Source organism: Salvelinus namaycush, chromosome 34 (genome assembly GCF_016432855.1).
Source record: "Salvelinus namaycush isolate Seneca chromosome 34, SaNama_1.0, whole genome shotgun sequence".
NCBI lineage: Eukaryota > Metazoa > Chordata > Actinopteri > Salmoniformes > Salmonidae > Salvelinus > Salvelinus namaycush.
This window is the reverse complement of record NC_052340.1, coordinates 5,342,123-5,368,730: the sequence shown is the minus strand read 5'-3', so window position 1 is coordinate 5,368,730 and position 26,608 is coordinate 5,342,123. Positions and strand designations below refer to the sequence as shown.

Here is a 26,608-nt window from a genome sequence, read left to right as displayed (position 1 = left end):
CTCTTGAATCATTTGTTTTCATTCATTAATCACAGTGTGCTTAATTAACTTCTTATGGCTGCAATCCCGTTAACGGGATGATATGACAACAGCCAGTGAAAGTGCAGGGCGCCAAATTCAAACAACAGAAATCTCATAATTAAAATTCCTCAAACATACATGTATCTTATACCATTTTAAAGGTAATCTTGTTGTTAATCCCACCAAAGTCTCTGATTTCAAATAGGCTTTTCAGCGAAAGCACCACAAACGATTGTTAGGTCACCACCAACTCACAGAAAAATTCTGCCATTTTTCCAGCCAAAGAGAGGAGTCACAAAAAGCAGAAATAGAGATAAAATTAATCACTAACCTTTGATGATCTTCATCAGATGACACTCATAGGACTTCATGTTACACAATACATATATGTCTTGTTCGATTAAGTTCATATTTATATCCAAAAACCTCAGTTTACATTGGCGCCATGTTCAGAAATGTCTCCAAAATATCCAGAGAAATTGCAGAGAGCCACGTCAAATAACAGAAATACTCATAATAAACTTTGATGAAAGATACATGTTTTACATAGAATTAAAGATACACTTGTTCTTAATGGAACCGCTGTGTCAGATTTCAAAAAGCTTTACGGCAAAACACAATATTCAATAATCTGAAGACAGTGTTCAGCCACAAAAGCAAGCCATACAGTTACCCGCCAAATTGTGCAGAACTCATAAAAAGCATTATAAATCTTCACTTACCTTTGCTGATCTTCGTCGGAATGCACTCCCAGGACTCCCACTTCCACAAGAAATAATTTTTTTTCGGTAATGTCCATTTATGTCCAAATAGCTATTTTTGTAGCGTGTTTGGTAAACAAATCCAACGTCAGGGAAGCGTGTTCACTAAAACCTGACGAAATGTCCAAAAGTTCCGTAACAGTCCGTAGAAACATGTCAAACGATGTATTGAATCAATCTTTATAATGTTTTTACCATAAATCTTGAATAACGTTCCAACCGGAGAATTACATTGACTTCAGATGAACGATGGAACAGAGCTCCCTCTCATGTGAACAGGCATGGTCAAAGCATGGTCAGGTCATGGCAGACCTAATTCCCCTCTCATTCAGCCCCCCTTCACAGTAGAGGCATCAGACAAGGTTCTACAGACTGTTGACATCTAGTGGACGCCGTAGGAAGTGCAAACTCATCCATATCTCGCTGTGATTTCAATGGGATCTTGGTTGAGAATCGACCAGCCTCAGAATTTCCACTTCCTGTTTGGATTTTTTCTCAGGTTTTTGCCTGCCATATGAGTTCTGTTATACTTGCAGACATAATTCAAACAGTTTTAGAAACTTCAGAGTGTTTTCTATCCAATAATAATATGCATATATTAGCAACTATGACTGAGGAGCAGGCCGTTTACTCTGGGCACCTCTGTGCTACTTAATACCGCCCCTGCAGACATAAGAAGTTAATGCATCAAACAAGCTCAGTAGCCTACATATAGTTGTTTTTATTGAAAAACACAGGGTGTGTCTATATAGGGGGGGGGGGTTGAAAGAACAGACGACTAGGTCGACCAAGATTTTGTCGTGGACAGCCCTACCTAGCAGGCATCCATCCAGGGCACTGTCAGTATGGCTCTGACCTGTAGCATAGGTTGTTCTCTGGCATGGACCATGCGTTCCTCTCCCCCTGTGACCAGCGTCAGCTGTCATGTGTGAATGACGCTGCTGCCACCCTGTGCAGAATGGTGGTGTGAAATGGCAGGGATGAGGACCGGGGAGCAGGGCGCTATTTAAGACTGTCTTAACACTTAGTTAAGTAGGCGTCAGTTCCAGTCCCGGCCCCGTCCCTCCTGGAGGCTCGTCCAAAGGGCTCCCCTCCTCATTCCACACAGTCAGTGGCCTGTGACTGCTGGCTGGCTGACTGACTGTTTCACCAGGCCCAGTGCTCCTGTCTATTCCATCTGAACCCTACACCCAGTCCTGGTGACCTTTCAACTTTACAAAATGGCTGCTTTGCCATTTCTATTCCTCCTTGTCCCCTCAATGTGGCGGCTGATCGATACAGGTCACAGAATGAAATGGAGTGTCTATTAAAGAACCTGTGATGTTGCATGCAGCAGTGTTGCATGGATTTTCTCAGTGACAAGTGCAGTTCCTCATCAGGTGTGCCTAGCTCAACTCTCTCTCCTCGTCTCCTTTTCATCCTTTGTCAACCCTGATCGTTAGACCACCATGTCTATTGGCATGGCCCAGCATGTCTCAATCTCACCATGTCATCAACACCCTGAGTCACAATCAGTGTTCACCCTTCAGCCACAAATGATTAGCTCAGGTGACTTTCACTTTTCATTGTGCCCTGACTATAAGTCAGTCAAACATTCATGCTTTCTCTTCCATGCTAATTTGTCGGTCATTGCAGAACGGTAATTTTAATTGACAACCGAGATCATAGTTATCTTTCAGAAGAGATTATTTACCATAGCACGTCAGAAGTAATATGCTGTTATCTTCAAAGCAGCATTCAGTCGTGCCTCCACTCTCTCTCCTCCTTTCTTCTCCCTCCCGTTTTGAAGTGAAGACAACCCTATCCTCTGAAGTCCCAGTCCTACATGCGGTCCGCAGATGACTTGGATGCTCTAGCTAGTGCAGACAGGGTGGGACACCTGGTCCCAGTCCCTTCACATACACTGTGCCCAGCATAGAGTTGGAATGAGTAGAATGGACATGGCTCTAAAATCTACAGGAGATGTCACTGTCCACGCAATAGAAAAGCATTGCTCCACATGTCAAAAACTGAGACTCGGCACAGAATTCTAACAGGTGTTGATGATTGCTTTTAATCTACTCAATCAAATTCTATGGCACCGACTGCTTTCCCTCTCTAACCCAGACAGTCCCCCTCAGCACTGATAAGTGTCTCCACACTCTGCTCTCTGCTCCTCCCAGCCAATGCACGGCACCGTTGGTGAGTGTGTGTTTGCACTTTGTTCCGTGTCAACAAGAGAGGAGGAAAGGAGGGAGATTGACAACTTCTCCATGCGTGTCAGACTGCACCTGGATTCATTTAGAAGGCTGCATCTAGCTTGTTTTGCATTGGCTGTGCATAGTAAACCCCTCCAAAGCGGTAGTAGCGTAAACATACACCTAATACTACGTATAATATTCAATCGGGAACTGTAGGCTGTTTAAAAATTAAAAATAAATCGCTGCAACTCACGTACGGAGTCGGGAGAGGCGAAGGTCGAGAGCTGTGCGTCCTCCGAAACACAACCCAACCCAAGCCGCACTGCTTCTTGACACAGTGCCCACTTAACTCGGAAGCCAGCCGCACCAATGTGTCGGAGGAAACACTGTGCACCTGACGACTGTGTCAGCGTGCACTGCGCCCGGTCCGCCATGGATTTTTGTTTGTTTTTGTGCACGATGGGACAAGGACATCCTTGCCGGCCAAACCCTTCCCTAACCCGGACGACGCTGGGCCAATTGTGCGCCGCCCCATGGGTCTCCCAGTCGCGGCCGGCTGCGACAGAGCCTTGACTCGAACCAGAATCTCTCGTGGCACAATGTAGACTGTATCTAGAGGTAAAAAGGAGGCATTCCTGTCAGATTTGTTTAGACTGATTTAAATGACCGTTACAGTGCCTTCAAAAAGTATACACACCTTGACTTTTTCCACATTTTGTTACAGCCTGAATTTAAAATTGATTAAATTGAGATTTTGTCACTGGTCTACACACAATACCCCATAATGTCAAAGTGGAATTATGTTTTTAGAAATTTTTACAAATTTAATAAAAAATGAAAAGCTGAAATGTCTTGAGTTGATAAGTATTCATCCCCTTATGGCAAGCCTAAATATGTTCAGCAAAAAGTAGTATAACAAGTCACATAAAAAGTTGCATGGTTCCACTCAAGATTTTTGATTGACTACCTCATCTCTGTACCCCACACAAACAATTATCTGTAAGGTCCCTCAGTTGAGCAGTGGATTTCAAGCACAGATTCAACCACAAAGACCAGGGAGGTTTTCCGATGCCTCGCAAAGATGGGCACCTTTTGGTAGCTGGGTAAAAATAAAACAAAGCAGACATTGAATATCCCTTTGAGAATGGTGAAGTTATTAATTACACTTTGTAGTGAATGGGTGTATTGATACACCATCCAAAGATACAGGTGTCCTTCCTAACTCCGTTGCCAGAGAGAAAGGAAACCGCTGAGGGATTTCACCAATGAGGCCAATGGTTAAAAAAAAAATCCCCCCTTTATTTAACTAGTCAGTTAAGAACAAATTCTTATTTTCAATGATGGCCTAGGAACAGTGGGTTAACCGCCTTGTTCAGGGGCAGAACGACAGATTTTTACCTTGTCAGCTCAGGGATTTAATCTTGCAACCTTTCGGTTAATAGTCCAACGCTCTAACCACTAGATTACCTGCCGCCCCAGGCTGTGATTGGAGAAAACTTAGTATGGATCAACAACATAGTAGTTACTCCACTACACTAACCTAAATGACAGAGTGTGAAGGATGCCTGTACAGAATACAAATATTCCAAAACATGCATCCCTGTTTGGAAGAAGGAACTAAAGTAAAACTGCTAAAAATGTGGCAAAGCAATTATCTTTTTGTCCTGAATACGAAGTGTTGGGTTTGGGGCAAACACAACACTGAGTACCACTCTTCATATTGTCAAACATGGTGGTGGCTGCATCATGTTATGGGTATGCTTATCATTGGCATGGACCATAAAACATTTTATGGAGCTAAGCATAGGCAAAATCCTAGAGGAAAACCTCTGTCTGCTTTCTAACAGACACTGGGGGACAAATGAACCTTTCAGTAGGACAGTAACCTAAAACACAAAGCCAAATCTACACTGGAGTTGCTTACCAAGAAGACAGTGAATGTTCCTGAGTGACCAAGTTAGTTTTGACTTAAATCTATGGCAAGACTTAATGGCTGTCTGGCAATTATCTACAACCAGATTAACAGAGCTTGAAGAATATTTAAAAGAATAATTTACAAATATTGTACAATTCAGGTGTGCAAAGCTCTTAGACTTGCCCAGAAAGACTCACAGCTGTAGTCGCTGCCAAAGGTGTTTTTAACGCATTGACTCAGGGTTGTGAATACTTAAAAAATATATATATACATGTTTTCACTTTGTCATTGAGGCATTGTGTGTAGATGGGTGAGTAAGATAATCAGTTTATTCCATTTTGAATTCAGGCTGTAACAGAATGAATGTGGAATAAGTCAAGGGGTATGAATTCTTTCCGAAGGCGGTGTAGGTTTCTGAGTAGATAACAACTACTGCACAATATAAAATGCCCACAGACTGGCCCAGAGCATTGTATTTAGACTGGCCCCTTCCCTGCTGCCCTACCCAGACCAGTAACTCAATAGGGATTGCTCCTCTCCGTTCAGGCCCCAGGAGAAGCGAGCAGGTTCTGCCTGTTTCACCAGGGCTCACTTTAATGGCTTCTAATTGTTTGAGTCCTCTTCATATGTCAAGCCAAATTTTCCCGCACTTGTTGAAGACTCATCTTTTTTACAAAAAAATCTTAGGAGACTGTACTCCCTTTTGGCCTGTGCTTTCGTTCTAGTGCTACCAACCTGGCTAGCTAGTGCAAAGGGAGCAGGGCCAAGTGTCTAACACTTACTAGGCTAATTCTATGCCGCACCCGCAGTGCACTGCCTTTTTCTTCTACGCTCCTCTTTCTCAGTGGCCTGCCTGTATTCCCTCTATTCTTCACCCCTGTCTCACTGCCACATATCTGCTTACCCTCTTTGTTCTCCTTCCACCTTTTGGCTCGCTCCTCCCCCCTGTTTTTCTCCCGCTGAGTTCTGTGCTGTCAGCAGTGCTGTCAGAGTTTAGCAGAGCTCCTCGATCTCCATCCACGTCTTTTCTTTACTCCCGTCCTTTGTTCCTTCCTTCCCAATCATCTCTTTTTACCTTACCTGCCTCACTGACTCTCGTTCAGTCCTGTCCTCTCCGTGATGCAGTGGCCAATACCGTTTTTCATTACTCCCATCCTGCCTCGTTCCCCTATCCGGTTTCTCTCATTCACCTCTGTACACTGCCATATAGGCCTACAGTGTGTTGCAGGATAGACAGTGTAGTGATGGTGCAATGTCTCTGATGGTGTACAGTGCCTTCAGAAAGTATTCACACCCCTTGACTTTTTCCACATTTTTGTTGTGTTATAGCCTGAATTTTAAATGGATTAAGTTGTGATTTTGTTTTGTCACTGGCCTACACAATACCCCATAATGTCAAAGTGGAAATATGTTTTTAGAAAATGTTACAAATTAAATATAAATGACAATTCAAATGTCTTGAGTCAAGTATTCAACCCCTTTGTTATGGCAAGCCTAAATATGTTCAGGAGTAAAACTGTGCTTAACTAGTCACTTAAGTTGCATGGACTCACTGTGTGCAATAAGTGTTTTAACATGATGTTTGAATGACTACCTCATCTCTGTACCCAACACATACAATTATCTGTAAGGTGCCTCAGTTGAGCATTGCATTTCAAACACAGATTCTACCACAAAGACCAGGGAGATTTTCCAATGCCTACCAAAGATGGGAACCTATTGGTAGATGGGTAAAAAATAAAAAAGCCAATATTGAATATCCCTTTGAGCATGGTGAAGTTATTAATTACACTTTGGATGTTATATTAACAAACTCAGTTGCCGGAGAGGAAGTAAACCACTGATGGATTTTACCATGAGGCCAATGGTGACTTTAAAACAGTTACAGAGTTTAATGGCTGTTTAAAGGAGAACTGAGGATGGATCATCAACATTATAGTTACTCCACGATACTAACCTAACTGACAGAGTGAAAAGACTGTTCAGAATAAATAGATTTCAAACATACTGCAAAATGATCCGTTTCTCTGGTTTTACTATTTATAGGTATGTGTTTGGGCAAAATGAACATTTTTGTTTTATTCTATAAATTACTGACAACATTTCTCCTAAATTCCAAATAAAAATATTGTAATTTAGAGCATTTATTTGCAGAAAATCACAACTGGTCAAAATAACAAAAAAGATCCAGTGTTGTCAGACCTCGAATAATGCAACGAAAATAAGTTCATATTCATTTTTAAATAACACAGTACTAATGTTTTAACTTAGGAATAGTTCAGAAATCAATATCTGGTGGAATAACCCTGATTTTCAATCACAGCTTTCATGCGTCTTGGCATGCTCTCCATCAGTCTTTCATGTTGATGTTGGATGACTTTATGCCGCTCCTGGCGCACAAATTCAAGCAGCTCGGCTTTGTTTGATGGCTTGTGACCATCCAGCTTCCTCTTGATCACATTCCAGAGGTTTTCAATGGGGTTCAGGTCTGGAGATTGGGCTGGCCATGACAGGGTCTTGATCTGGTGGTCCTCCATCCACACCTTGATTGACCTGGCTGTGTGACATGGTGCTTTGTCCTGATGGAAAAACCACTCCTCAGAGTTGGAGAACATTGTCAGAGCAGAAGGAAGCAGGTTATCTTCCAGGACAACCTTGTACGTGGCTTGATTCATGTGTCCTTCACAAAGACAAATCTGCCCGATTCCAGCCTTGCTGAAGCACCCCCAGATCATCACCAATCCTCCACCAAATTTCACAGTGGGTGCGAGACCTGGAGAGGCCTACAAGCCACAGTATCTCGCACCCACTGTGAAATTTGGCGGAGGATCGGTGATGATCTGGGGGTGCTTCAGCAAGGCTGGAATCTGGCAGATTCAAAAACAACTTGACAGTTTAAAAATGAATGGGCGTTTATCAATATTGTATATAAACTATTGTAAAATACTACATGCGATTGCGACTTAGTATGTTCGTACGCACAGAAAAAGTGTGATTTATCAAACAATCCCACAAGAGTCATACGCACACCGGTAGGAGATACCTATTGATAAATACCAATGGTTCTCAGCGTCGGTGCTCGTGCACGACCTTGGTTATTTGCATTTCAAAATTATCCCTTTTAAAACCCGTGGGGAATATAAAACGCCGTGCGGTGAAATACATCGGTGCAAACAAAAAAGCGTAGAGAAAAAACAAACTTTTCAGCGACTGAAATAGAGGTGCTATTGTCAGAGGATGAGACGAGTACAGCCAAAATGTTTTCTCGCTCAGTTGTGGCTTGACCAGTAAAGCATTTTTTTTTTATTGAGGACCATCCATCCTCAACAGCTCCCTCCTGGAGGCGTATAGGCCAACATTGCTGTTCTGCAGAATGAACGAGTCGTGCGTTCCACCGGGCCACCTTGCCAGCACATTCAGCAGCATCTTTTGCGCGTCACATAACCTGTCACTTCCACACTGTTCTGTTCACATGGTTGAACTCGTTTTGGGTTGGTGCTTTTATGGCGATGTGGGTGCAGTCTATTGGTCCGTTTGTATTTGTGAACCCATTGATGGCAAAGAAACCCCTCTTGCGATGGTGTATAAAAATGTTATGATATTGATTTCCTCCTGATTGCCTCCAAAACATTGGCTCATTGGGGGCTGAGAGATTCTGATCGGCAAGTTCCAGCTGAAAAGTGCATGTTGCCAAACACCCAAGGGTGGATAGCACCGGAATGGCATGTTTGCCTTTCTGAAGTAGGTCTTTCATCCTCGCAAAAATCTTATGGTTGGCTCATCAGATATCGTTTCCCAAAACCAATCTGTACTTTCTGCACAAAAAAAGTTCCACCTGTCTCGAGAAACACGCTCTCTGCTAAATGCACAATGTGCCAAATCATCCAACAAGAATGGTTTCACTTTCACACGTGACTCTAATTCAACAAATGACTGTACTTTATATGCACTGATGTGGACAAATTATACGATATCACTATATGTTCCATGAATTCACAATGAAATCAAAAAATGTTTTATTACTCTCACAATTTCACAAATGTTCAACATATTTTCCCCATTCCAAGTCTTGACAAGCAGTTCTCTTATTCCACCACTTGGCACTGCGTACTCATGGTCATGGCTGTGCATACCCTTACGCTCACTCTCAAGCAAACGTGTTCATATTGATACATCATATTGATACATCTCACACCTTGAGTGGAAATGATTCCAAGCATGGTTTACGCACAGATTCGTACCTACGCGTGATTGATAAATGAGGCCCCAGATGTGCAAAGCTCTTAGACTTACCCAGAAAGACTCACAGCTGTAATTGCTGCCAAATGTGATTCAGATGTATTGACTCAGGGGGTTGATTACTTACCTAATTAAGATATATTAGTGTTTTATTTTTCATGAATCTTTTTAAAAATTCTACAAAAATAATCAATTTTAATCCCATTCATAACAATGAAATGTGGAAAAAGTCAAGGGGTGTGAATACTTTCAGAAGGTACTGTACATAAACTAATAAATGCTATTATGTTCTTTGAAATACATTAGTAAACACAACCAAATGATTGATTATTTTTACAATGGCATATATGAAATGTATTTTTTTTAGGACTGTTAGTGTTGACGTCCAAAATATTTGTCAATTGCTCGCGGGGTCCCTCAAGGCCAGGCTTTTCTAGTGTTCATTTTTACGTGTTGTCAGCCTATTGATTAGGAATCAGCAAGCTAAGCTCAGGAGCTGGGAGCGGAGGCTCTGCAGCAGCACTTGAGAACTTGTGCATTCCATGGCGGCTTAATGAAGGCTGGCCAATACCTACAGTAGTGTTGTAATCGCATAGCAGCCCCAGAGACTGACTGTACAGGTTTTGTCCATGCCTCGCCTGGCCACCAGCTTACCACTGAGGTGAATACTGTCATTGTTTATAACATGTCTGTTGAACATTTGCTTGAGCTCATCAAATATGGTTCAATGGCTGAAATACCTGCATTTGTGGTGAAGGTTTTAGGCTACATTGTTCCTGATGGGATACATTTAAATAAACATCTGCCGAACAAAGAAAAGGAATGCGAAAGAAAATCGATTGTCATCCAATTTCTTTTGACGATTAACTTATTTCACAACGGTGCCAATGAACCCCACAGGTTCGTTTTTTTCCCCTGTCCTTTGTGCAGCCAGGTGCCGTACAAACAGGTTATTGATGTCGGCTATAGATAATCCTAGTGACAGTACGTGTTGGTTTGTGCCTGCTGCCTGCACATTTTTGTCATTTAAGGAGGGATAAAATGGTGTGTTTGGCACAGTTTGGCTTGTCCTCAGAGCTCAGACAGACAGCATCTCCCGTTCAAACTGTATGTTGGTTTTAGAAGTCTAGTTTAGACCCAGGGATTGTGTGATACAGCCCCCCCCTCTCCATACAGTAGGGTTTGTGGTGCTTAAAGGTGAATTAGTGCTGTTGCTGTAAAACCCACAGATTACTGGGGGAGGGGAGCAGCCCAGACTTTATGGCCCTGTAGCTTGTATTGCAAGTCTTTCCCTGCTTCTGTTTACCTTGAGCTGTACCCGGCCAGGCAGCTATATGGTACACAGTGTGCACCTGGCTTCTCAACAGAACACTCTCCCACTCCAACTCTAGTTCCTTACTTGCTAAGGCCTAGCGCTCTACTGTACTGAGAGTAGGTAACAAAGTGATCATGAATATTCCCGAATGTTGTATGTGTGTGCATGCTGTGAGAACCAGGGGAGTTTCTCCACCTCTGGGCTGTGGGAATGATGCTCCCTTCCTGTACCTCACGTCTCTCTATCCCCCCCTCTGGAAAGTGTTTACGCTCACTCTTGCTCTACAACAACACTGCAAGCTCGACCCAATTCTTTTCCAAGGACACGTTTTACACATAAGCATACACACACACACACACACACACACACACAGTGTTGACACGAGCTGACATGTACCTCAGTTCGAGTCTCACTTGGCTACACCTGGTAGAATGCAAGCGATATGTTCTATGTTGAGGTCGAATGTTTTTGGGTGTGACGTTGGTGGCGAAGGAATGGTCTTAATGTGAGGGGGAGGGATCATTTCACAATCTGCTTCTAGAGATTTGGTTGGAAGGGACGATGCTCGATCTCTGTTAGTTTGAGGAGACCTCACGAGACTTTTGTATTGTATTCAGAGACGGGTGATTATTGAGACTGCTTTATTGAGTTGCTGCCTGCCCTGGATGTCCAGCCAGGTGGTTCTAATTACAATCCAGGTCTGGGTGCACACGCATGTCGCCTACCGTCTTTCTCGCTCTGTCACACACGCACTCCCTCGCCCTCTCTTCGGACACATTTTGTTTTGACCGCTTTTTAAAGCCTTGGTCCCTCTGTTGTCCGCTCTGCCGTATCCTCATCAGTCCTGATGTAGCCCAGCCTAGGCCTAACAGCTGATGCCCTGAACCTTTTGCCCCGTGTGTGTGATTGAGCGGCAGGTGTGTTGCATACGCAGCGCAGCTCTGGTTATGTGTTTTCCGGGGCTCTTTAGAGTAGCCTGCCAGGCTGTTCTTTCATTCTGGGTCTGAAGGCAGGCAGAGCCTCATGATACTGATCCCTGGCTGGGCCTGTCTGGGCTGCAGGAGAGCTTTAGAAGCAGGCCATGGCAGCAGAAGTATCTGCCTGCAGTTGCAGGTCATTAGAATTGGCACGGGAAGAGGAGGTCTGTGGCTTATAGGTGTTTGGAAATGGACTTTATCTGTTTTGATTACATGCTTTAGAGGGAAGCTAACACCTGAACTATAAGGTGGGTTTCTGTCTCTGTCACACACACAGTGTTGTTGTCCGGTGGTGCTCTCTGGTCATGAGTTATTTGGGCTGTGATTGGAGCAGATCAGACAGCCGTGTGTGTGTGTGTGTGTGTGTGTGTGTGTGTGTGTGTGTGAACACTGAATAGTTGTCTCTACTGCAGACAGACAAAGCCACAGTATGTGACTCCCACTGTCTGTTGTCTGTAGCTTGTGAGGTGTGGAAACACTTTGTTGCTTTTATGAATTTTGTCTTGCTGCTTTTTGCTCTATGTTGCTCTGTCTGTATGCTACGTCTTGCTTGTCCTATGTTGCTCTGTCTGTATGCTATGTCTTGCTTGTCCTATGTTGCTCTGCGTGTGCTCACTGCTCAATGATTGTCTATATTGTAATTGTTTTTAATAACCTGCCCAGGGACTGCGGTTGAAAATTAGCCGGCTGGCTAAAACCGGCACTTTTACTGAAACGTTGATTAATGTGCACTGTCCCTGTAAAAATAAACTAAACTCAAACTTAACTCAACTCTAGCAGATCACTTACACACACACACACACCCTCTCATTCTCGCGCTGTGCACTGTACAGACTAACATCTGTTAGGCACACCTACACACACACAGGCCTACACCCTGTGCATATGCACATGGACACACACACTAACATGTTCGCACACATGATCTCTCTCTCTCTTAAGCACACACATGTAGACACAGTAAGCCTAATTGTGGGATATTCCCTGGCGACTCATTTCTATTATTACATGGTCACTTGACCATGAATGGGTTAGAATGACTAAAGCCTCAGGTTTCCTAGAAGCCACTAGGACACAGTGTTATCTTTGTTGTGGATTCATATAAAAAAACTTGATGTGTTAAGATCCCACACTATGAAAATGCCACTGCTGCGCCTGAATGTCTGTGGTTGAACCATACTGTATGGAGTCAAACCGCGCTGAGTCTGTGTGCATTGCATTTGTATCTTCAACGTTCACCGTCTTACACGGTCCTTAGCCTGGTCCCATGTCTGTTTGTGCTTTTGCGTGATTCATTGGCAAGCTAAACATAAATTCCATTAGGATTTGGCAGGAGACTGACTGGCACCCGGGCTAGGGATGACTGGCCTGTCACTCAGGAGTGGGGCTGGGTTAGAAGGAAAAGGCGGGAGTCAAATGAAGGGTGGGGAGGAAAGGAGAGGGAGAGGGAAGGGAAGAAAGGAGAAGGGAAGAGAGGAGGCAATTTGTCTCACTTTAGCGTAAGTAGCCAAACTGCTGATGGCAGCACAAAATATCAGACCTTTTATGCAGTGTGTGTGTGTGCGCGGGCGCGCGCACCTCTACCCCTGTCCCGTTGTCTGCATCTCTCTCATTAGTCTCTCTGAGCTGAAACAATGGGGCTAAATCTGCACCCCAGTCATCTGACGAGTTAGCTCTGAGCGAGATGGTATTGGGTGGCAGTCGGTCTCACACACACACGGTGGACTCTTCAGAAATCGTCAGTACAGAGGCACCTTGGGGGGTATTTGGTATTTTATTAGGATCCCCATTAGCAGTTACAAAAGCAGCAGCTACTCTTCCTGGGGTCCACACAAAACATGAAACGTGACATAATACAGAACATTAATTGATGAAGGACAGAACTACATTCATTTAAAAATTATACTTAGTTCGTGTGCATGTATTGATATGTAGGCTGTCTATTTAAAATGGTGGAGTGGCCTTTTTTTATTTTTTTTATTTATTTAACTAGGCAAGTCAGTTAAGAACATTCTTATTTTCAATGACGGCCTAGGAACAGTGGGTTAACTGCCTTGTTCAGGGGTAGAACAACAGATTTTTACCTTGTCAGCTCGGATTCAATCTTGCAACCTTTCGGTTACTAGTCCAACGCTCTAACCACTAGGCTACCTGCCGCCCCAGGTAGCCTAGTGGGGTGTTGCTTTATCTGGGGGTTTTTTAACCAGTTTTGTTCATTTGAGAAATATGAGATGGAAAATCCATGCAATAATGGTTCTATATAATACTGTACGCTTTGTTGAATTTGTTTTGGATTTGCTGACTGAAAAGGCCTCTGGTGGCTTATCTGGGGGGTAAGTGTGTGTCAGTCAGAGCTGTGTGTAAATTGACTATGCAATTTAGAATTTCACATTGTTTCTTATAAAAAGAATTGTTGCAGTCAGTCTCTCCTCAACTCTTAGCCAAGAGAGACTGGCATGCGTAGTATTTATATTAGCCCTCTGATTACAATGAAGAGCAAGACGTGCTGCTCTGTTCTGGGCTAGGTCTTTCCTTGCAGCACTCGACCACACGAGTGACAATAATCAAGATAAGACCAAACTAGAGCCTGCATGACATGCTTTTTTAAGTGCAGTGTCATAAAAGCAGAGCATCTCTTTACGTACAGACCTCTCCCCATCTTTACAACCATTGAATCTATATGTTTTGATCATGACAGTTTACAATCTAAGGTAACACCAAGTCATTTAGTACCCTCAACTTGTTCAACAGCCACACCATTCATTACTAGATTCTGCTGAGGTCTAGATCGTAGGGAATGATTTGTAGCAAATACAATGCTCTTAGTTTTAGAGATGTTCAGGACCAGTTTATTACTGGCCACCCATTCCAAAACAGACTGCAACTCTTTGTTAAGGGTTTCAGTGACTTCATTAGCTGTGGTTGCTGATGCATATATGGTTGAATCATCAGTTACATGGAAACACATGGTTTGTTTAATGCCAGTGGCAGGTCAATGGTAAAAATAGAAAAGAGTAGAGGGCCTAGAGAGCTGCCCTGAGGTACACCACACTTTGCATGTTTGACATTAAAGAAGCTTCCATTTAGGAAAACCCTTTGAGTTCTATTGGATAGATAGCTCTGATATGGCAGATGTTGAAAAGCAATAACACATACATTTTCACAACAGCAGGTTATCGTCAATAATGTCAAAGGCTTTTATTATCAATTGATTTCAACCAATCATCAGTAGTTTGTGGCAGTGCAGCACATGTTGAGGACTTGTCTATAAGCATGCTGGAAGTCTGTTCATTTGTTTACAGAGAAGTAACATTGTTTTGCTAAGAGCTGGCAGCAAGCTGATTGGTCTGCTGTTAAAGCAGCCTTTGCTGGTTCTAACACTCTTGGGTAGTGGAATGACTGGGTTCCCTCTGGCCTGAGGACAAAGACTTTCCTCTAGGCTAAGATTAAAGATATGACAGATAGCAGTGGCTATAGAGTCAGCTACCATCCTCAGTAGCTTGCCATCTAAGTTTTCAATGCCAGGATGTTTGTCATTATTGAGCGATAACTATAATTTTGCTACCTCTCCCACACTAACTTTACAAAATTTAAACTTGCAATACTTTTCTTTCATTAGTAGTTTTTTTAATGCTTGAGTATGATGGCTCACTGTTCATTGTTTGCACTTCCTGCCTAAGTTGCCAATGAAGGAATCAATTTAAATAATAGGCAACATCAAATGGTTTTGTGATGAATAAGCCATCTGATTTGATGAAAGATGGATTTGAATTTGTCTTTCTACCATTTCTAAATCAATCAATCAATCAAATTTATTTATATAGCCCTTCTTACATCAGCTGATATCTCAAAGTGCTGTACAGAAACCCAGCCTAAAACCCCAAACAGCAAGCAATGCAGGTGTAGAAGCACGGTGGCTAGGAAACCTAGAGAGGAACCAGGCTGTGAGGGATGGCCAGTCCTCTTCTGGCTGTGCCGGGTGGAGATTATAACAGAACATGGCCAAGATGTTCAAATGTTCATAGATGACCAGCATGGTCAAATAATAATAATCACAGTAGTTGTCGAGGGTGCAGCAAGTCAGCACCTCAGGAGTAAATATCAGTTGGCTTTTCATAGCCGATCATTAAGAATATCTCTACCGCTCCTGCTGTCTCTAGAGAGTTGAAAACAGCAGGTCTGGGACAGGTAGCACGTCCGGTGAACAGGTCAGGGTTCCATAGCCGCAGGCAGAACAGTTGAAACTGAAGCAGCAGCACGGCCAGGTGGACTGGGGACAGCAAGGAGTCATCATGCCAGGTAGTCCTGAGGCATGGTCCTAGGGCTCAGGTCGTCCGAGAGAGAGAGAATTAGAGAGAGCATACTTAAATTCACACAGGACACCGGATAAGACAGGAGAAGTACTCCAGATATAACAGACTGACCCTAGACCCCCGACACATAAACTATTGCAGCATAAATACTGCAAGGCTGAGGCTGAGACAGGAGGGGTCAGGAGACAGAGTTGACTACACCAGTATTTGGACACAACACCTGAAGTTATTTTCTTGTTGTAACAACTGCTTGTAGAACAGTTTTTGTGACAGAGCGACACCACTGTCCTCAACGGTTCTCCCGCCGGCTTTAGTTTTTGTCGTTGTAGCAAACTTTGTTATGCTGTTACTCTACGCAGTTCCAGACAGGGCATGTCGCAGGGAAGATTAAAAACAACAAACAGCAGCCACAAGCTCAGGAAAATCCGCGGTCCCAGCCACAATAGCGAACCACATTGTGGGCTGCGTTCAAGCCCTCAAGAAAACCCTGCTAGCTAGTTAGCAGCTAGGCTAGTTGCTACGCCAAACAGCTCCTCAGACCCAGCCTTGGTCGGCAGGATCTCTGGACAGATAGTAGCAGTCCCACCTACTGATGCTAACCACATCGCGGGATCCAAACACAAAAGGTAGCTAGTTATTAAGAAATGTTTCAATAGACTTTCTAAAACAACAAACCGCGCTCTCCCTCGTTCTGCGGGGGTCTCCATGTTGTGCCCCTCTCTCCACTGATGAGTCAGATGCAGTCTGAACACTGACACCAGCCATTTTATAGAGAGTGGATCCGATTGGCTTTGTTCCTTGTCCACTTGTTAAGGAGATTGCAAATCCCATATACTTACTGTGTCTCAAAATACCACTTGTTTATGACTTACTCAGCCAATGTATGAAATCACTGCATTTTTTGGATTGTTTTAACTCACTAGCTGCAAGTGTTTTATAAAGAGGTGAGAACATAGCTAGAAAATGGGAGTGTTATGTCATTGTGTTGTCAATCGTACTGTGCTATAATGTCTGTGATGCCAACTGATGTCATCAACAGGCCACTTGTGTGTGTGTTTTTGTAGTGTGTGTGTGTGTAATCCTGTGTCTCACCTTGTTGCTCTGACTCTTGTTTTTCAGCCCAGAATGTGACGGTGGATGAGATTCTCTCTGCCTACAGACAGGCCTGCGTGAAACTCAACTGTAAACTCATCCCCAAAGTGCTCAAACAGATGCAGGTAAACCTGAATGAAACGCACACAGATATAGATAGAAAAATAAGTATCCATGCCACTACTTCAGTAGCCTAATAACAGCACTGAAACACGAGGCATCATTCAGGCTTTATTGGCTTTAGAGTCTTGTCGTGGAGCTGGATTAGGCCTACATCTGGACTTTAAATCCCCAACACCATCACCACCTCATCGAAATCTGGTACCAGTGGAACCCTCTCACCCCTCATCACTCCTGGCACCCAATCAAACATCACCTGACCTCAAACCACCCTGCTGGGGCAGCTCACTCACACCCACCATGGGGATTGTCATGTTGCTAGCTGGGCTTTGCTGACAGCAGCAGGGGGATTAATGTGCTGTGTCTTTCTTGTTTGTTGATGTTTGTTTTTCTGTTTGCAAGGTCATGTGTGCTCTAATCCCTAAGAATAAGCAGTTCCTGAGATCTGATAGGGAATGCCTCTACTGTTAAAACATTTTTTAAATATATATATATCTATATATATATATACCGGTGCCTCGCTCGTGTGCGTGTTTGTGCCTGTGAATGTGCCTACATGAACATGTTAATGCATGAGTGGGCATTGTTTGTTTGGGTTCGTTCAGTTGAAAGCCTGTTATGCAGAGACTTTCCTTTGTCTTGGCGACAGAACAGGAATGAATGGGGAAACCTGTGAAAGGCCTATTTCACCTTTAAGTGACTGGGCAGAACAGGGGGAGGGCTCATGATTGGTTAACCGATTATGACACGGACCATGCCTGCTTGTACTTGGCTTATCGCTGTGATTCTTATTGTCCAGTAGTCTTTTTCCTTTCCGTTCATGTGAGAGGTCAACCAATGCAGTATTGATACCATGATATTTGCTTGTAAAGAGAGCAATCACAGATGGAATTAGTAATGTATCGATGGATGGAAATGATGAGCAAGACCGAGGCACAGCCATAAGTAGCGTAAGAGGGTGTGTGACCCTCCTACTGTAAGTTGCCACGGTTACCTGCCCAGCGACCCGCGCACTCCAGCATGTCTCTGTCTGCTGTGCCATGTCATTGGAAAGTTTGAGTGAGTATTTACGGAAGTGCTTACTCCTCAAGACCCACCCCAGAACTCTGGCCACCCATCCGTCCACCCTTAACACACTCACGCATACGCCCACACATGCGCACAGACATTCAAACACATTCTCAAACACACACCCTTGAACAGTACAAACATACACACACACATGCTAAAGCAGCCTACTGTCAACATTCTGTTGATGGTCAATAGCCTTCTGTTGATGGTCCATACACACTCCCCTTGCTTGCATGCAGAAGTATAGGTGGGTTTTAATACCCACAGTATCTTCCTAAAGCCTCCTGAGCAGGTTAGTCTTTCTCTGTTGTGTGTCTTGTCTTAGCAAGACAATGGGCTTCAGGGTGTGTGCACGTGGGATGACAGTAGGAATCTGCAGTGGGTGAGGATGAGCTCATATGGACGAGTCACTAAGGGTGAGTGACAGGCAGGCTGGTAGCAGGATGTGGAGTGCAGGGACATGTTATAACGACATGTTATAACTGTCGGATGTTTGCAGTTTGCTCTGCCACTGCCCACACACAGGACACTAGGGCTGGGCGATAGGGCTTAAAGCTTTTTTCAAACTTATGGGCGAGTCGCCCATATCTCGATTTTTGTGAAGTTTTCTCTAAATAAGCTTTGTTGTATAATTAAAAGGTCAAATCCCCTGCATTTAAAAAAGTCAACAATAACCTAATGAATTCAGAGCTTGTGTAATTATACCTAGGCTGAATATATGCCTTCTACAACCTTAAGACCCAGTAATAATTTAATTATTTTATCAAAATACTTATACCTGCTTTTTTGCAAAAGTGGCTTTCAGGTATCTGGCTTTCAGGTATGTCTTTAAAAATGACCTTTTTGTTAGGGGATCCCGAGTGGCGCAGCGGTCTAAGGCACTGCATCTCCGTGCTAGAGGCTACACTACAGACCCTGGTTCGATTCCAGGCTGTATCACAACCGGCCATGATTGGGAGTACCATAGTGCGGCACACAATTGGCCCAGCGGCATCCGGGTTTGGCCAGGGTAAGCCGTCATTGTAAATAAGAATTTGTTCTTAACTGACTTGATCAAGTTAAATAAAGGTTAAATAAAAAAAATATTTCACAAGCTCTGAATTCAGCTAACAAGGCAAAACCGTTGACTAGTAATGAACACAACCTTCTGTCCGTCTCCAACTGTTTGAACAGCATGTTAGCCTGTCCACTTTGTTCACATGTTGAAATCAAGTGGCCTACCTTATTTCTCAGAATGAGAACGAGTTGCCAATTCCTTTATATAATAGTTTTGTGCTTATTGCACAAACACTAAACAGCTAGTACAACAATCTTTGTTTGACTAAAATGCCGCTAGCGATACGTGGTACTGTAATGCGCTAGCGACAGACTGAGCATTCATTTTCCAGAGTCAATGTTCATTGGTACATCTGTTTTAGTAGTATCTGCTCTGCTTGAAATGTGAGGAGTTGAAAAACAACCTTTCTAACCCTGTTTAACTTCTCCTCTATTACAGTAAAATAATGTCTCCATGTGTTTCGGTGTCCGTATGACCCATTCTGTTGGAACAAACCTCAAATGCAAATAGCGAGTTGAAACCGTTTGTCAGAGAGGAAGGCGTGAGCTCTCATCTTTGTTGTTGTGGGTGGTAGGGGGAGGGGCGTGGGAGAAAGAGGCGAAGCGAGAGGTTTCACACTTGCCAAAATCTGTCCAAAATAATCCCTATGCTCTTATTTTTAACCTAAGCTTGTCGCCTGCTTTCCCGCCTTTGGGACAACGACTCCCGTTGTTCTGGTGGAGACATGAGCATCTCTTCATTATATACAGATCTCTGGTGTAAATGGGAATGTGCACAGGACAGAAAGGAGCGAATGAGACGAGACCAAAAAGACAACATGAGAACACACGGACATAAACGCTCATAAAAACATAAAAATACCCCAAAAAACTTGCAATACAGGCATTTGGAATATCGTGCCAAAACATACATTCAAATGAATTGAATTCATTTGCTATATTGTCCAGCCCTACAGGGGACACACACTGTACAAACACGCATGTTCCTGGTAGAAGAATTGCCTCCCCCTTACTTCCCTCTCAACCCTTGTACTGTCGCCGGTCTTTCCCTTCTGCAGCCCTCATTCCTCGCAAAAAAACTTAATCTGCCTTCTCGCTCTCTCGCTCTATCTTGCTTGTTTGTGTGTGTGACGGAGGTTCAGGGAATCTCCCATCACCCCACTCAGGCGGTGTTTAGTCATTGGCGAGAGAGGGGGAGACATCACGCACACTTGTGGAAAGACTCATCACTGCTTAGCTGGCCTTCTGATCGGGCCGAAAAATAAAGCCTGTGTAACTTTCCACTGTGGGGTTAACAGCTAGTGAATACACTGTCGTCAGTGTGTTGGCTACTGGTCTGCTCTGGTCCACTATGGCACAGTTTTTCTGCTTAGTCATCCTCGGAGGGAAAAAAACGGCTATATAAACAGACCCGTCAAACAAAATGGCTTCCCAGAAAGAGGAGTTTTTAGTGGGACCCCCCCACCTTCCCTGTAAATGCACTCTTTATTTAGTGTGTACTGTGCACGTGGTGTCCGGCCAGGGGCCTACAGGTTACCTACATTAAGTTTGTGTGTTTAAGGGACTCTAGCCTATTCGGTGGCTGTGTGTGGAATGCCTGAGCCTCAGTAGCCCCAACCAAAGCCCTCAGGGCCTGGATGCTTGGCAGCCCTGTGTCACATTTCTGCCTCTACTGCTCCCCCTCTGCACAAGGACATTGAATCTCCCTCTCTGTCACACACACCCATACTGTACACACACAACTATAGATCTATACTCGCATGTACACTCACTCATAAGGACACAGATATGCACTTTGGCATACTCATGACTCATTAAAGTGTGTAGGCCTACACACACACTCATTATTCAGGTACAGACATACCTACAGCCACACAGTCCTATTGTTTCCTGTTGTCGATTCCCTGTGCACTGCCGTATCGGGTTCCCTTTCCATAGTTCCTCCCTCACCCCTCTCAGACACACACACACACACACACACATATATATAATCACCCCAGGTAGGAGTGGAGGACCTGCCAATCCCGAACGCCACGGAGGGTCACACAGAATGAAGGACACACACCATCAGCTCCAGAAAAGTGTTCAGTCAGATTAACGTATCTGTACCGGAGTAGACCCTGTGGGTCTCACGTGTCTTGACTGTCTGCTGCTCACACACTCACTGACTAGAATAGGTCCGTCTTTCCTCTCACACTAAGCCACATTCACATGCATCTGCTGTAGGCTTCTGGCAACATAGTATATTGCACTAATGGCTATGTATTATTCATGACAGGTGACTAAACCAACTGTAGTAATGGTACAATTACTATTTAATTTGCTCCAGAGGGGTGTGTTTGTATTCATGAATGATCCCCATTACTCTTCCTGGGGTCCATCAACATTAAGGGAGTTGTATACAATTTAAAATATTACGTGACATTACTCTTCCTAACACTTTACCCAATAGGTTTAGTGTGTTCCCTCAGGCCACTACTCCACTATCACATATGTACAATACAACATCCATGTGTACATATGTGTGTGTCTTATCACGTGTCTGTGCCTTTGTCTCTTCATAGTCCCCGCTGTTCCATAAGGTGTATTTTTCTGTTTTTTAAATCTGATTCTACTGCTTGCATCACTTACCTGATGTGGAATAGAGTTCCATGTAGCCATGGCTCTATGTAATACTGTGCGCCTCCCATAATCTGTTCTTGTTTTGGGGATTGTGAAGAAACCTTTGGTGGCATGTCTTGTGGGGTATGCATGGGTGTCCGAGCTGTGTGCTAGTTGTTTTAAACCACACTTCTTACAAAAACAAGTAGTGATGAAGTCAATCTCTCCGCCATTTTGCGCCATGAGATTTACATGCACATTTTTGTTAGCTCCCCGTGTACATTTAAGGGCCAGCTAAGCTGCCCTGTTCTGAGCCAATTGTAATTTTCCGAGGACACTCTTTGTGGCACCTGACCACACGACTGAACATTAGTCCAGGTGCGACAAATCGAGTCTGTAGGACCTGCCTTGTTGATAGTGTTGTTAAAAAAGCAGAGCAGCGCTTTATTATGGACAAACTTCTCCCCATCTTAGCTACTATTGTATCAATCAATGTTTTGACCATGACAGTTTACAATCCAGGGTTACTGCAAGCAGTGTAGTCGCCTCACCTCAATTTCCACATTATTCAACACAAGATTTAGTTGAGGTTTAGTGGATGCTCTAAGTGTTGCAGTGATTCAACTTGATGTAGTAGCTGATGTGTTGAGTCACTGGCTTTCTCAAGGTCATTGGCGTGGCATTAGTCAAGATTGAAAAAAAGTAAGGGGCCTAGACAGCTGCCCTGAGGAATTCTTGATTCTACCTTGATTATTTTGGAGAGGATTCCATTAAAGAACACCCTCTGTGTTCTGTTAGACGGGTTACTCTTTATCCACAATATAGCAGAGAGTATAAAGCCATCATTTTCCATCAGAAGACTATGATCGATAATGTAAAAAGCCGTACTGAAGTCTTACAAAACAGCTCACAATACTTTTATCAATTTCTCTCAGCCAATCATCAGTAATTTGTGTAAGTGCCGTGCTTGTTGAATGTCCTTCCCTATAAGCGTGCTGAAAGTCTGTTGTCAATTTGTTTACAGTAAAATGTGACCTGTTTCAGGAAACTAGGCGTATGTCACGGGTCACTACTTCACAGGAGAGCCGTTTTTTATTTAACTAGGCAAGTCAGTTAAGAACAAATTCTTATTTACAATGACGGCCTACCAAAAGGCAAAAGGCCTCCTGCGGGGACGGGGGCCTGGGATAAAATAAAATAAATACTATATAAATATAGGACAAAACACACATCACGACAAGAGAGACAACACTACATAAAGAGAGACCTAAGACGACAACATAGCAAGGCAGCAACACAACATAACAACATGGTAGCAACACAACATAGTTGCAGGACAAAACATGGTCCAAACATTATTGGGCACAGACAACCGCACAAAGGGCAAGAAGGTAGAGACAACAACACATCACATATAGCAGCCACAACTGTCAGTAAGAGTGTCCATGATTGAGTCTTTGAATGAAGAGATTGAGATAAAACAGTCCAGTTTGAGTGTTTGTTGCAGCTCGTCCTGTCGCTAGCTGCAGTGAACTGAAAAGACGAGCGGCCCAGCGACGTCTGTGCTTTGGGGACCTTTAACAGAATGTGACTGGCAGAACGGGTGTTGTCTGTGGAGGATGAAGGCTGCAGTAGATATCTCCGATAGGGGTGTGTGAGGCCTAAGAGGGTTTTGTAAATAAGCCTCAACTAGTGGGTCTTGCGACGGGTATACAGAGATGACCAGTTTACAGAGGAGTATAGAGTGCAGTGATGTGTCCTATAAGGAGCGTTGGTGGCAAATCTGATGGCCGAATGGTAAAGAACATCTAGCCGCTCGAGAGCACCCTTGCCTGCTGATCTATAAATTATGTCACCGTAATTTAGCATGGGTAGGATGGTCATCTGAATCCGGGTTAGTTTGGCAGCTGGGGTGAAAGAGGAGCGATTTACGATAGAGGAAACCACGTCTAGATTTAACTTTAGCCTGCAGCTTTGATATGTGCTGAGAGAAGGACAGTTTGCCTTGGACTGTTTTCCAAAACAAACAAGGAGTAAATAGAAAGGTCATTGTTTTTCTGCTGTCGTCTGTAGTTTCTCACACTAATGGCTTTCTGGCTGGGCTATGTTCAACTCAAAGTCAGATCCTAGCAGAGCTTCAGAGCCATGATCCATTCTCAGCTATCTATCACTGCTGAACTTGAACAGACTTGGCTTTATTTTATCATCTGCATTTTTAAGTATTGACATTAACATACAAGCGGATGGCTCTAATCTTGGTTCTTGGTTGTGTAGGTCACATCCCTGAAAATACAATCCAGTGAACTTTGCTTTTGATACGAGGACAGAGGTCTGTTTTAGCTAATGTACTCAGCATTGGCTATCTGATGAGCAGCCAGCGAACGGTGGCAGGGGAGGTGAGGTTATTGAGTGCATGTTCACTGTGCCGTGTAGTGCAGCACTGGGGGGGGGTTAGTAAGAAAGGTGACGGGTTTTGTCGGTGGGCTGGGGAAGGGTGGATTGGAATAGCCCCACCCCACCCCCCCTCCAGTGGTGTCGTTTTCATCCCTAGAGTGGGAATACAATTCTTTGAATGCAGCAGCATTATGACACTAACTGTGCATAATAGAACTGGTTGCTGTGTAGTGAGGACACACACACACGTCACGTAAACAGTCTTGTGGGGTGTATAGAGAGGTGACTGAGGGCAATATCTGCCAAAGGCCTCAATAACGCACTGTAATCACAATGTGTCCAGCTCCGGTTTCATGAACCTGCTACATTTCAGATGGTACTATTTCCCTTGTCCTTTGAACGCGTGCATTTTATTGTCACGAAATGGCTGCCGTGCGTCAGCCAGGTGAGTGTTCCAACCAATGTTCCCTCTAAACTGAGTGTTTGGGCAGTAGCTCCGAGACTGCCGCACAGAAATATCAGCCCACAGAGAGAAGCACGAGACTGAACTTCACTCAACTTTCTAGAGCAGTGGTCACCAACTGGTTGATCGCATTCATTGTCGATTGCCAAACATTTCTGTGAAAACAACCTCAACGATAAAGCCTTGTTCCTATTTATTGTTCCTATTTATTGGGCTGTTGGCGGTAGAAGCACCCGATGCAGCTGCCCTGTGCCCGGGAGGGGAACTATTGCCATTTTGAACCATTGCATGTGTCTGAAGGTATAAACTCTGCCTTCCCACGCCTACCGCTGGCCAATCAGATGGCTCGGGTGACTGTGTCTGCAGTAACGTAGCAGGCGCAAAAAAAAGCTACAGCAAAAGTTGATACTTTACTTACTTCTTACCCTGCACTGTCAATACTTTGTATTCCACACTTATAAGCCATAAAAATGTGCGTTCTTCCTATTTCTACTCAGCGCTACAACAAGCACTGCAGCAGTAATGACTGAGTAGGAAAGTGTAGCTATAGGCTTGCATTGTTGTTGTTAGCGGCTTGGGTCTTTTTCTGATCATAGGTGTAACAACATGAGTTTGTGCATGAGGCAGAAATAATTCGCCAGCTGGAAGACGGTGTTCCTTTTTGGTCAGTGTCAGTGAAGGAAAGGGAGAGCGGAGGGCTGTTGAGTGGCGGACCCTCAGTCTGCTGCTCTCTCCCTCCGCTGAGACTGACCAGCAGAGGCAGGCACCATCAGCCCAGAAAAATAAAAAGAGAATTATTTAAACGTATGCTCACTCCGCTGTGCTTCACAAGTAATACAACAACAGATCATGTAGCCTACCTCAAATTTTGAAATATATATATTTTTAAATGTCCCGAACAACAATGTATTGGCAGGCCAATTCAAGCAAAGCCAATATGCTGCGATAATGTATTGGTCCTATAGCTTATTGCACAAACCTCATTGCTATTGTACTGTTTTTAATTGGTTAATGTTGCATAGGCTTACATTTTAAGTCATGTTAAAAAAAAATCTGAGTGGTAGATCTCTGCTTGCTTTTTGACTCCGTGATCTTGACTCAGAAAAGGTTGGTGACCACTGTTCTAGGGTTTTCCCTGTTAACACTATCAACGTTTCCCTTTTCTGTGGCAATTATGATCGACTCAACACAATAGTAGCCACTTTCAATGCAACATACCGGAAAGAAGAAAAAATAACGGAAGAGATTTTGTCGTAGGCATCGGAGTAGGACTCTATTGTAATGACACGCGCTACTCAGCCCATACTCTACACAGACCACTGCGGCATAAACAATCAGAGCTGCAGTAAGCCTATATGCAAAATAGACAATTGACATATACAGTGGGGAGAACAAGTATTTGATACACTGCCGATTTTGCAGGTTTTCCTACTTACAAAGCATGTAGAGGTCTGTAATGTTTATTGTAGGTACACTTCAACTGTGAGAGACGGAATCTAAAACAAAAATCCAGAGAATCACATTGTATGATTTTTAAGTAATTCATTTGCATTTTATTGCTAACCCATGACAGCAGACAGTTTTGCGTGCGTCTAAACAATGAACCATAATACCAACTCATGACGTTACTACCCTGCATGGATCTGCAGGTGGCTAACCAATATCTGAAAATGTAGCTAGCTAGACTATCTTACCCATATACATCATTCATGGATGGACACGTCTCCTGTCGGATGCCATGGTTGCCCTTAGTTTGAAGATGTAATCCGGAGACAGGTGTTTTCTCAATTTCCATTGATTTCAAAACTCGGTCCTCCAGAAAGTAGAGAGCAACACTTATGCAGGATTACCTAGACATAATGACCAGCTCAACTAGACAGAAGCGTGCTACAGTATATGGCAGACCAATCCAAACTCATCTGTCAGCATGTCCATCCCACTCATTATCTCAGCCAATCATGGCTAGCAGGAAAGTGGCGGTCTTTTTCTGTGGCTAAACCATCTAGGCTCGTAATTTAACAATTTTATTAATATTTACAGATGGCATACAAGTTTATCAAGGCACATGAAAGTTCACATGTTCGAGAAGG

At 43.7% G+C, this 26,608-nt stretch overlaps 1 protein-coding gene across 17 annotated transcripts in view; it reads left to right on the top strand.

Annotated features, from left to right (window-relative positions):
* The window catches only part of LOC120028884 (protein phosphatase 1 regulatory subunit 37-like), a 56,688-nt gene that overhangs the window by 12,716 nt on the left and 17,364 nt on the right, over positions 1-26,608 (top strand). For all 17 annotated transcript variants that reach the window (XR_005473543.1, XM_038974150.1, XM_038974144.1 and 14 more), the window contains exon 2: positions 16,841-16,938. Coding sequence is in view for 16 of the 17 variants with exons in the window: in XM_038974150.1 (XP_038830078.1) it covers positions 16,841-16,938 (98 nt within the window). In the remaining variant the exon portion in view is untranslated. The remainder of the gene's footprint in view (positions 1-16,840; positions 16,939-26,608) is intronic.